The sequence below is a fragment of the Perna viridis genome, chromosome 10, assembly GCF_037379345.1.
Source record: "Perna viridis isolate PV_CMFRI_1.1 ecotype Kerala chromosome 10, ASM3737934v1, whole genome shotgun sequence".
Lineage (NCBI taxonomy): Eukaryota > Metazoa > Mollusca > Bivalvia > Mytilida > Mytilidae > Perna > Perna viridis.
In genome coordinates this window covers 41,941,647-41,954,300 of record NC_142454.1, presented here as the reverse complement: position 1 = coordinate 41,954,300, position 12,654 = coordinate 41,941,647, and the positions used below count along the sequence as shown (strand labels likewise).

At 31.9% G+C, this 12,654-nt stretch overlaps 1 protein-coding gene across 1 annotated transcript; it reads right to left on the bottom strand.

Moving 5' to 3' along the window:
* Window positions 1-3,502: 3,502 nt before the first annotated feature.
* LOC148605950 (uncharacterized) lies at window positions 3,503-10,452 on the bottom strand. The gene is made up of 6 exons (XM_088550345.1): window positions 10,269-10,452; window positions 9,252-9,432; window positions 7,612-7,721; window positions 6,276-6,404; window positions 4,558-4,650; window positions 3,503-3,619 (listed from the first exon to the last, which is right to left on the bottom strand). The coding sequence occupies exons 1-6, from the start codon at window positions 10,336-10,338 to the stop codon at window positions 3,582-3,584; spliced, it is 621 nt and encodes a 206-aa protein (XP_088406471.1). The 5' UTR covers window positions 10,339-10,452; the 3' UTR covers window positions 3,503-3,581.
* Window positions 10,453-12,654: the final 2,202 nt, after the last annotated feature.

Genomic DNA, 12,654 nt, shown 5'->3' with positions numbered 1-12,654 from the left:
CATGGCATTTTCAATGTAAAGTTTAAAATTTGTATATTTTTACGTATTTGTGCGTGTGAAATAGACACAATTGAAATAATATGATTCAGAGTAAATAATAAATTTATAGTTATGAGAGTTATGAACAACGACTATAAATCGATATGAACTGAGATATAACAGCAGATAAAAAAAAAGATAAAGAAAACATTTACATGTGTTTACTAATATCATTACACTAGCCCACATCAACTTAAGTTTTTCTAGTCGTTATTTTTTGAATTTTTTTATTCTTTTTATTTTGAATTACGTTCGAACCATGGTTCCCGTGATTACATACAAGAACCTTTAATTAGATTTAATATTCGCATAACGCATGCGTTGGTAAAATATAGTGGTGGTTGATTATGTACACTGATATTCATTATATTATATTATTAAGTAGCTGTCTTTGTAAGAATCATGCAAAATCTGAAAAATGTGATACACCCAAAAAGCATACATATTTTTATTTTTGTAATGAAGTTGTTTTATAGGTCTATATTATGAAATGTGTAATTATTCATTCAAATCTGTCTGCTCTTAGGAGATAATCAACATTGAAAATCCAATAGATTCTATTGTATTTGAGTGTCACTTACAGAGTTATTTCCCTTACTTTCGAATTCTAGAGTTCATTCTATACAATTTTTATCTCCTATGAGCACGGGTTATATGAAAAACCAAATGTTAATTTCTGTTTACTAAAGCATTTTAAACAAAATATCAAAAATAAAAATATGTAGGCTTTCCTACCATGTATCACATTTTGTATGATTCTTAGCTGTAGTGCTACTTAAACATTAATCGCTTACTTTATGGTTGATTTTATTTGGTCGAAGATGATTAAAAAACACCCTCAATCAAACGATTTATTATAACCTCTACATAACCATTGAATAAACATGTTCTTACATGGCTTTGTTTTCTTACTAAAAACTTACATAAAACACGCAGACAAAAAAAACAACAGACGTCGTAAATGACACAAAATATGAAATTGATAAAATGAAAAAAAACGGACCTAAAAAGGGGTTGAACGGAAATGATTTCGTCATCAATTGTCTACCAACAGCGATGTTTAGAGTTGAGAAACCTGTATTGTTTTACCATGACCTCCTGTTTCTGTCATTCATAGGTCAAATAAGCATGAAAATTTTAAATATTGAATTTAACGTAGATAAAGTGAGTGTAACTGTAAAAGGGGATTTGACAAGAGTAGAAAGGGCTGGGTGAATGAATACCATTTTAAGATCTTTGAGTACAAGTTTTTGTAAAAGTGAGACAAAACGGTGAAAATCTCGAACATGTTTGACGAACACTCACCACTCATTTATTTATATTTTTTTTAAATCTTCGTTTTTAATTTACTACCTTTTTCATCTGTCCACCCCTGTGTTTGTACGGAAATTCTTTTTCAGAATGTCAGACAATTTAAGATTTGTAAACTTATTCACCCTGGAAATGCTTATTTATAGTTCATTGCAATGTATTTGTTTGTGCCTGTACCATGTAAGTAATTTCAGGCCTCTGTTCGTTTTCACTTTCAGTATAATTTAAAATTTGCTGTAGTATATTGGGGTAACTATTTCGCTGCACATTTTGGGATCAGCTGCAGCCTGCCTTGTGGTGTGAAGAATTTCTCGTCGCTCATTGAAGGCCTTGCGCATACATTTTTCATTCCGGTGGTGTTATAGTCTCGTTGACATATTCCCAATTTCAATTCTCGTGATATTTTTGAGAGATATATTTTCACATTGATATTTACATTTAAAAACATAAGCAACGCTGTACACTTATATTTCATTTAAATTATAACTATCATGATATAAAGCAGATGTCGACAAAAGTGCGATCGATATTTAGTCGATATATATATGTAAAGGAGAAAATGATTACACAAAAACCGAGGTATTGATAAAACGGAAAAAAAAATAGACCAAGGATGGAAAGAAAAAAACAAAGTAAAGCAGTAGCTTTAACGGAGATAAAAAAAAATCAGGTTCTGATTTTTTTCTCATAATGACATGACAAGTCTTAGTTTATTTTTAGTAATATAGACAGCTCATGGAAATGGCATTTTCAAGAGTTATCGTTCTTGATGTATTTATTTTAGTTGGGAGATGAATGTATGATTTTCTCCAAAATACAAAGGACAAGAGTAACTTATGAATGCTGTATGCGTGATAAGTTTCTCTGCAGCATGGATCATTTTCTGCATTTTTATTGATTGGTACTAAACAGGCGATCCTTATACGTACACGCATAGGTTAACATAGAACCTACGAACCTAATCTACCAAACATTCCCTTTATTTCGCCATGCGAGCTCTCTGGTATTGTTACTTCAGAACAAGAAGTCGTTGATCAATTTTGGATTCTCAATACCAGTAAGCCTGCTCGTCCAGATAACTTACCACCAAAATTTCAACTATTTTTGGTGTCGGATTAAGCCTCTTGCGATTTTATTTAACAAGTTTGAATATAGGAGTTTTTCCTAGTGATTACAATCTAGCCAATGTATCAGGTATCCAAAAGGGAAAAGGTGTTGGTAAGAATCATTCGAATCATAGACCAATATATGTAACCTGTTGTTTTGGTAAATTGTTTGAAAAAAAAAATTAAATACCTTCACAACTACTCTCTCCATAGCAGAATTGTGACTGATAACCAGTCAGAGTTCCGACATAATATAGAATTGATTATCCTGTCAACCAGTACCTCGTCATTTATGGTGATATTATGAAAAAAATAAACAGTAAAGATGTTAGGTTTATCTTTTGTGATGTGTCGAAGGCCTTTGGTATGATATAGCATAAGGGCCTGTTGTGTAGTCTGAAATTTTCGTAATGATGTTAGAACTGCCAAATTTGCGAAGGAAATTTTTTGTTCCCACTGCCGGACTCGATTTCGTATCACTGTGACATCTATGGCAATACCGCCTGCACAATGTCCAGCCATATTTGGTATAACGGGGCAGTTCAACTAGGCGAGGTAATGTAGTATGGAGGACAAAATTAACGATACATGCCACAACAAATCAATATTATGTATATGCGTCTCAGAATGTGACGACTCTATTCGGTACAGTGCTCCATCGGAGGGCGCTGGACAATATGTAGGCGGTGTTGCCATAAATGTTACAGCGGTACGAGTTCGAGTACCGCAGAGGGAACGTCCAAAACATTTCTTCAGTCTGCTAGTTCAATTCACAGATGCAACAACCCACGCAAAAGGGCGTATAATAAGACACATAGTTGTGCCTCTGAACAAATCAATCGTCACTAAATGCCACGTGCTTAGCAAGGGAGCAGACTACGAATTTGAAAATGAAGTGACTCACTCGGTGGTCGAAAACATCGACGGCGGTTATGGAAAGAGAATCGTTAGGGTAATCATTGGAGGCGTAAACAGTAAAGCATATAGTATTAATTATGAGATGATCATTGATATTGCTTTTCGCATATATATACATATCAGATATATCACGTATATAAAGTATTTATTCAAATTACAGATATGTCTTGGTAATATCAAGAGTTGACTTTTCTGTTCTCGCTTTCCTTATCTGTGGCGGCACCCCTTACGCCCTGCTGTTGGACCTAAATAAAAATTTCAAGATAAGAACAATGTTTAGAGACATTAATTTACAAATTTCAACAAATTCATAAGATGTCCATATTAAAACTGAATGCAAGAAATAATGTCTTTTATACTATTTAATCTTGTTTGTACATGCTTTTACATGCATTATGATTGGTTATTCACCTTTTACGACCTCAACGATGGCAGCTTTTACAATTGTGTAAATTCTACGTGCATATTGAAGCAAGCATGGCTATCATCGCTTCGACAAAAGATGAAGCCGAATAAAGCAGTGAAACGGTACTATTTGAATATTCCATACATTTTATGCATCGTACATTCAAAACAACAGTTTTGAAGGAATACGGTTTTCAATAACCCCTTTGTTTACTTCGAATATTGAAATTGAAAACCATGTATAGTTTTCGATTGAATGTCACCAATTTCGGATATCAATTTCACTGAATAAGAGCCTACATGAAAAAAAACGAGTCGTGGTAAGAACAAAACGTCTATGAAGGAGGTAGACCTAGTGTAAGGAACATAACTCTTATAAATCCATGGAATGTTGTGTAATGTATTTAACATCAATCTCAAGTAAGCATTAAAGTAACTTGAATTGATTTCATTCTTTATCAAATGAACGCTTTCGATGAAATTGAATATGATGCAAACATATTACTGATTTCAAGAAGTATATCACTTACCCTAGGTCTACCTCCTTAAGAGATACTGCAATAGCAATATTGCGTAGTTTTTGGCATATGTTTTACAATCTATAACAGGAAGGATTACATTTAAACTTACTAAAATTGTTTTGAAAAGCGACAAAAGCTAATTAGTCAATTTATACAATATGGAAAAAGTTTGTTTTTTTTTTCTTACATTTAGAAAAAAAGGCAGTGACACAAGTTTAAAAAAAAATATGAATATATACTCTCTAAAATTATCTTACTTTTAGGCGGTACAGCGGGATAACACACGTCTGTCGTAGTTTCGCACGGGCAGTACTTGAAAGTGTAATCATTCGGTACCGGATCACTGGTCCCTGGAAGTAAAATAGTGGTAAATAGATAAACCATATCAATACTTGAAACATTATGATACACAGAATCAATACTGTTTATTATCATTTGATATAATACTGACAAATGATATGTACATATAAAGACAATATAGAGATTCAAGCCAAGAATTTATTAAAACACTTCAGGGGGCATATCAAGGTCAAAGGGCAAATTTCTGGCCAACTATTTGTTCGTGCGTTAAGGCCATTTTTAGGAAATTCAATCCATGAATTCAAAACAGCATAAATCTATCTACAAATGTATGTTGTGTTGATTGTGTTGTTACACCAGTAAAATTACATATATGTAATTTTCCGGTCTGGAAATGGGATGGTTTTGGAGTCAAGTTATTGCATACTATAAAAATGAATTCAAACCCACTCAAACTGAATGCCATTGAACATAAGAAGGGAAAAAAACAATATTACGTTTGTTGCATTTGAACACGAAAACACTGAAGTTTTGTTAAAACTACTTTTTGAAATTACAAAAAAGTACAGAACAAGATGTTATACTTCTTCCCATGTTTTAGTATTTGCCAGGAGAATGTGCGTTTCTTTTTTTTTTTCGCTAAGGTTCTTCATTCAGATAGTATTACCAATACATTGTATAACATAAAAAAATGTTTTAATACGAACTATGCAAAAAAGGAAACAGATAAAATTAAAAATAGCTACTAGTCCTACAATTTGTATACCTGAAATACTGACCTCAAAAAAACAAATCCAGGAAATTTACAATAAAGTACCAAATATTGGACTTTCGGGAATCTATTTGCACATAATGTTGCAACTTACATCATGTTCAACATGAGGAAAGGGGTAGGTTTATGATTCCGGTCGAAAGTATTGAGAAAAACTTATGCTTTATTATCATGGAGAACCTATGATCGAGTGTGAGTTTTCCCATTACAGGCCTAAATGATGGTCTAATGCAACATTTATAAGTTTAGTTTAAACTCATTCTCATACACAACTGTAAATGTCCATTTGAATCTCTTTTATGTATTTTCAGCAAAGAGATATGGATCTGATATAAAACAGGACAATTTGCTAAAAATGTTCAGTTCCATTATGAACTGAAAATGAGTTGCGGCATGATAATAATGCATATTTTTTTAATTCCTTTCTTCTTGAGTTTAGCACATTGTCACATTTTATGAAAAAAAGGCTTTTTAACCTAGCATATCTGAAAGATCACAATTTCAACCTTAAGTGTTTGACTTTCACTAGATGTAATTATAATTCACAGGAAGCATTTTGGTCGCAGACAATTTAGTTTAAAATTGGCAGTTATTGATATCATTCAAATGATTTTTTGTATAAATGCATGATAAAATAACAAAAAGCACACACTTTATTTATTCGTAAATGAAAAGCATCATACACAAAATAACCCTTAATTTAAGAAAAAGGTGCATGATACATCTCTAAAAAAACAAATTTTGTCAATTTTGCGAACAATATATATACGTGAAAATAAATTGTGACGAGGAAGTATATTGATTAAATCTTTGTAGAGATTGGTAAATACAAAATTAAAAATATGATTGACATTCTGTATCCCCAACATTAGCTTTTGTGTGATAAATTGCTTTATCGTTTACCGTCTTTTTTAAGCAATGAGTATTCAGTGTCTGTTGGTGGATTAGAAACCGTACAGCGATTGCATGTCTCAGGTGGAGCATCATCATCCGTAAAAGCGTTGTACCTGATACCACCAGATTTATCGGGATCTACAGAACAAGCATAATAGAATATTAGGATTAGTAATATTGATGTTAATTAGATATATTGTTTGGTTGACTGTGTGCTTGATATTAATTAATTTTTGATTTTTTTTTTTATTGATACTTAGTATCTTGCTTTTGTCTTAAGGTATGTTGTTAACTACGGTACGTCTACTGTTACGTATCAAGCAAAATGTGATACATTGTTGGAAGGTTGGAAAGTTACATAATTTTATTTTTGCTAAAAAGTGTTAAAGTAAAAAAGATAATAACTTGTGGCTTTTCATATAATCCCTGGTTTAGTAGATATAAAGAATGCACTATTGAATTAAGATAAATAGTGATAACTCTATAAATGACAATGAAATACAATAGAAACTGTTGAATATTCAATGTAAATTATATCCTTAGAACAGATAGATCGGAATGATTAGTTATTCATTTCATCATATAGACCATAAAACAACTAAGTTACAAAAATATTTTTTCAGCCTTTTTGGGATGCATCAGATAATTTGCGTGATTCTGCAAAGAATACTTCTTAACAGTGGTTTATAATACCCCTGCGTTGTTGGACAGCATAATCTACTCATTTTTGTAAGAAATGCCAATAGCTTGAAAAACTATCTTATATTTAACAAAAAGTTACAAAAATCAATTTCTATAAAAACAGAGAATACTTTATCTTCCAATTATTTAATCATAAAGCAGTCATAATTGAACTTAAACTGTGTTCAAGCACATTTTAATCAAATACGGCTTTTTTATTGGTTGATTGATTATTGCCTGACGTTGTATGACTTATATTGCGTAAAATTGAGGACAAAATAATTTGCCAACCAATGAGACCCTGCTTTGTACTAGTCTGACACACTGAATTATATTTCTTTGTGTTAGCTGACTGAAGCAACAGCCAGTTGACCGGTCCAACCAGTCGTCCGATCATTCTATTTAATACCGCGTGCTTGACGAAGAAGCTGTGAAACTAAGATCTTAAATGTTTAGTGTTACTTCGCCGGGGATAGAACCCACGACTTCCCGAATTAGAAAAAAAAAATTCTATCCTGAGACAACCGCGACGATAACTTTTTTCATGAAAGTTGGTTATGTTAGATCGTATTAATTATTCAAAAACATGAAAGTTTGTGTATTTTCAAAAATGTTCTAAATTTTTCTTGGTCTTTATTTATATAATTGACAGCAAATGTGTTACCTCCTAAAATATAGAAGGAGTAAAGGTTATTTGTTATCTTCTTTAACCTTAAACATATATACACTCTCTTGTATGCATTGGCTGAGGGGTCATAAAACTCGGAATCACTCCTAAAAATATAAAAGTAGATTACATATATATGACAATGACATGCTTAAGTTAAATTAGACAGAGTTCATAATGGTGCACTAAAGATAATGAGACAAAATTGTACAAATTGTTTCAGTGATACTAGTTATTGGTGATTGTCTATTAGGTGTCTTCAGATGTTGCTAAATACTCATCTCATTTTTTTGTTATTATAGATTATGTTATTCATAAAACAACAGTAAAAGAATAATCAAGCGAACCAAGGTTATAGCGGTAATCAAAAAAGAATGTAATCCAGGGACAAAGACCAGACATGGAAAACAGACATACACAACAAAGAACATAAAGTAACTAAAATCATACATACAAAGTAACAAAAGTAAATGAGCAACTCGGACTCCACTAAAAACTGGGAGCATGGACCAGGTGCACCGATAGGGTAAGCGTCCTATGCTTTTCTAGAAACACCCGCCGAGTTGCTCATAAAAAGTCAAGTCCGGGGTAGACAAACGAGGAAAGGTGAACTATGACCCGTTGAATAAATAAGTTTTCATGGTGCTGATGGATACATTATAACGATCCACGAGTTCATGATGACGACCATAAAACTTCTGTAGTGATGACTTCAATCTTGTAGCAACATAACCCTGTTCCAGAAGCCTATTTGTTAGAGTTCTAGCGCAACACAAAAAGTCTGCGTAGTTTCGGCAAGCTCTGGCATAACATATGAGTTGTGATATGAACACTCCATATGCAGGAGCCGAAGGGATGTTGCCACAGATGAAAGGAAAGTTTACAATTCTGAATGAAAAGTCATCACGTTTGTGGTAAAGTTTGGTCAATAGTTTTCCCTTACCATCGATTTCTAATTGTAGGTCAAGATATTGCTTTGAAAAACTTTGAAATTGTGGTCTGGTATTTGACAATAGGGTATGTAAGTCTGGTCACGTGATTCCGTGGTTTCATGAGAATGGGTCCTCGTCTACCATTCAAATGCATGGACATTCGTCATTAACATATCATTGGGTTCAATATTAACAGCAAAACATCTTTTTGTGTAAAAATACTGATGAAAAATATCTAGTTTTACAGGATAAAAATGTTAAGAAAAGCATAAAATAAAAGATTTGGCATTGTGATACAGCGTGTTGATTTCCCGGAGGTAAATAATAAAATGTATATCGGTCTTTGGATTTCAATACGTTCTACATAGGAAATTCCGGAAGGGAAACTGAAACTGAAACGAGACTTACAAACCCTATTACTCTGGACGCTGCATAAAAATCGCTCTTAGAAAAAGTAGGAATTTTGGAATGTCGTTAAAATGTTAAAGTGAGTCTTTGCGACGTTATCCAACTTTCAAGCTACGGCTGATTTTTTGACAAATGTCCAAGCATTGCGGATAGCCTGTCTGCAGCGGTTAGTTGTGAGAGAAAAGTAATGTATCTTACTTTGCAGAGCTTGTATGCTACTACACGTATTATGCTACCTTTAAACCACTTAAAATAACTTCTGTGATAGTATTAAAGGTTATTAAAAATATGAATTACCTGAAAACGTATATTCCGTTGGCTGCTATATAATTGACACATGTGTAGTCGTTGAAATTTTCACCTTGTATATTTATGTTAAATCCCTGGAGAATAGTCGTTCCAAACTTGACATTTCCGACTGCATATTGCCCTGATGTAACCCAGGTCGACTGTTGTATGTCTGTTGGAAGTTGGCACCCTATACCAGAAACAATTTGATTCATAATAAGTATGTGAAAAGGTTTGAAAAAAACTTGTATGAGACAGTTTTTACCAAAGTTATAAGATGGAGAGGACTTTATGAAATGATTTATCATTTTGGCAGTCTTTGGTCCTAGTAGACATGGGCGGCATGTCTAGGGGCTAAGTTGAAGAGAAAGAGCACGCGTTCAATTCAGCTCAGCTACTTTAACTTTGTCAATATATGATAAAGAAACTATTTAAACTGAAAATTGTGCAATTATATTCAACATGTCGCAATCATCATATAGTTACATTTGAATTAAGAATGAATAAAACATTACACTAGTTTTCTAATTTTATCGGATTTTAAAAAAGAAAAATATAATGGACAAAGATGATAAAGATGATGAGTTTCTTTATTTCTTACATATCACACCACCGTGCTAAAACAAAAAAAATATTCAAAATAATCATGAGATGAATTGTAACGTTGAAAAAACCGGCTTGTTTTACTACTTTCATTTACGTAAATACCAACACAAATAAAGTGAATACTCAAAGTTAACAAAAACCGCATTGTCTGCTTTCTTGTATCAAAAATGTTTTAGTACACGAGAACTTGAAAAGTCGTATATGTAAGGCCTAATCTAGAGGAAGAAATGAGCAAAAAAAATTGTCCTTGTTTGTGCTTATTTCTCTCACTTGTCATTGATAGGGAGAAACTTTTGTAATAGAGTACATAGACAAAACTTTGAATACTGTTAATTGCCAAAGAAAATTTTCTAGAATTTCTCCTTGTCATCAGTGACCAGATAAAACCGTGGTATATCAAAAGAGAGAATAATTATTTACCTTGTAGTGTTGTAAATGAAAATGAAATTATAATCAGAACTAAAACCGACGTCCACCGATATTCCATCATGTATATCTCTTACTTGACAAAATAAAGCTGTGTCAAGATGCTCAAAATGAACAACTGTGAGGCTTTATCGATTTCACGCTAATATTTATATATCCATTTATTACACCTTCGATCGAATTTAATATGCATGTATCTTTTCATTTAAAATATTACAGTCAATTTGAAGAGAAAAAAAACTTTTGGTTATAAAAGTTATTTTTCAGTACAGTTACAAGAAAACATTAGGAAAGTACTCATATAAAGAGAAATGTGTAAAAGTTTAATTCCATCAAAAGAAAAAACCGTAAATCTTTGTTACTGCAAGTCTCAAACCTTCCGTTTCTAGTTAAGAGTAATCAACGGAACCAAGATTCTAGCAGAAATCAAAAGAGTGTAATAAAGGGACAAAGACCTGACATGGGAGAGTAATAAAGGGAACTAAGATTCTGGCGGAAATCAAAAGAATGTAATCCAGGGATAAAGACCTGACATGGAGAACAAACAAACACAACAAAGAACATAAAATAACCAAAATAAAAACTTTTTTCTCAATATTGTCTTATAACACGATATATTTTTATTTAAATGTATGTTCATTTAATTCAAGTTAATTTGTGTTTTAAATACGATCTGGAGAACAAGGAACATTAATTTAAATTATACATGTAATAGATTGTCATGTTTATTTTATATTATTTTTATTCATTTTTTTTATTTTATTTTTTTTTTTATTTTTTTTTTACCAGAAGTCTCCCTTTCTGCCTAATTCCTACAATTACATATACCGATTTTACTTAGTGTAACCCAGTGATACACATCGTATAGTTTTAGATGTTACATTAACTCGCATGCTAGAATTCTGTTTTTATTTAAACCTTTTCACTGTGCATGTTGCAATAACGTGCCTTTTAATCGACTCAATAATCTTCTTTCAAACTTAGTAAAAATAATGTAAAATGTAAATAAATCAAATGTTTAAACATATATTTATATATAGAAAAGTTATATTTATTAACATATCTTTTACTCAAATTTAGTGTAACATTCAATTTATTCTGTGCTCGTGTATATTGTCTGGGCGTTTAATTACGCAAAATGTGAAGTAGCCTGTTGTAGGCCCTACAACATGAGATAGTTAAAACAAATCGAAAGAGCAATTATAGGAACAAAGATTAAAGGAGAAATTTAAAGAATGTAATCCGGGGACAAAGACCAGACATGGAAAACAGCAACAACAAACATAAAGTAACTAAAATAATACATACAAAGAAACAAAAGTAAATGAGCAACTCGGACTCCACTAAAAACTGGGAGCATGGACCTTAAAAATTTCACAATAACTTTTTTACATTGTAAATGGTGTGATGAAGCCAATCTACTTATATAACATCTTCAAAGAGTTACGCTTTAACTTATGAATTGGCATTTTCGCATTGGATTAAGCAACTTGAATTAGCTAGAACCATCACAATGTTTTCAAATAAAAGTGTGGTATTATCAACACTTTTACAACAAATAACTTTGTCTAAAGTAACATTGATTTTTAGGTTAACACATTTTTATTTTTCTATCAAGTCTCTTTATAGGTCTATATGATGAAATGTATAATTATTCATTTCAGTCTGTCTGCTCTTAGGATACAATTAACATTGAAAATCCAATGCTTCCTATTGTATTTTAGTGTTATTTACAGAGCGTTCTCTTTTAATTTTGAAATCTATAGTACATTCTATGTAATCCAAATCTCTTATAAACAAGGGAAATATGAAGGTCTACATGTTTCTTATGTTTTTTTTCTGTTTACTTATGCATTTAAAAACCTATCAAAAATAAACAAATAAGCAGGCTTTCCAACCATGTATCACATTTTGTATGATTCTTAGCTGAAGTGCTACATAACTGTGGTTCTGTCTAAAAACCAGACAGGTGATTCATCACATCTACATATAATCAATGAAACAGTTCAAATATATTTATTACGTCCTAAAAACAACTCAACTTTTCCCAATTTCATTTCCTTTCATCTACTGAATAACGTGAAATATTCTTAATGGTAACAGTGCAAAAAAGCTGGCAGGGAATTGTACCGTAAATTTAAATAGTCGAATATAACCATTTTAAGTGTTAATATATCCAATGGACAACTTTCATTTCCACTTTAATTATTGTATACAGTTTCCATGAGGCCTACTGAAGGATTTCAAAACAAATAATGAATCACTAATCATAAGCTTCTGTCTTGCTTTAAAGAAGTGATGTACTTTAATACAGATCGAAATACCACACCCATCATATACACAAGTCTTACTTATTAATGTTAACTTGGAATTGTTAGTT

Coding starts and splice junctions, on each gene's coding strand:
- LOC148605950 (XM_088550345.1), bottom strand. CDS start 10,338: ATGATGGAATATCGGTGGACGTCGGTTTTAGTTCTGATTATAATTTCA. Junction 6,405..7,611: donor CTCCTTCTATATTTTAGGAG/GTAACACATTTG, acceptor CTTGTTCTGTAG/ATCCCGATAAATCTGGTGGT. Junction 4,651..6,275: donor CTCATTGCTTAAAAAAGACG/GTAAACGATAAA, acceptor TTTTACTTCCAG/GGACCAGTGATCCGGTACCG.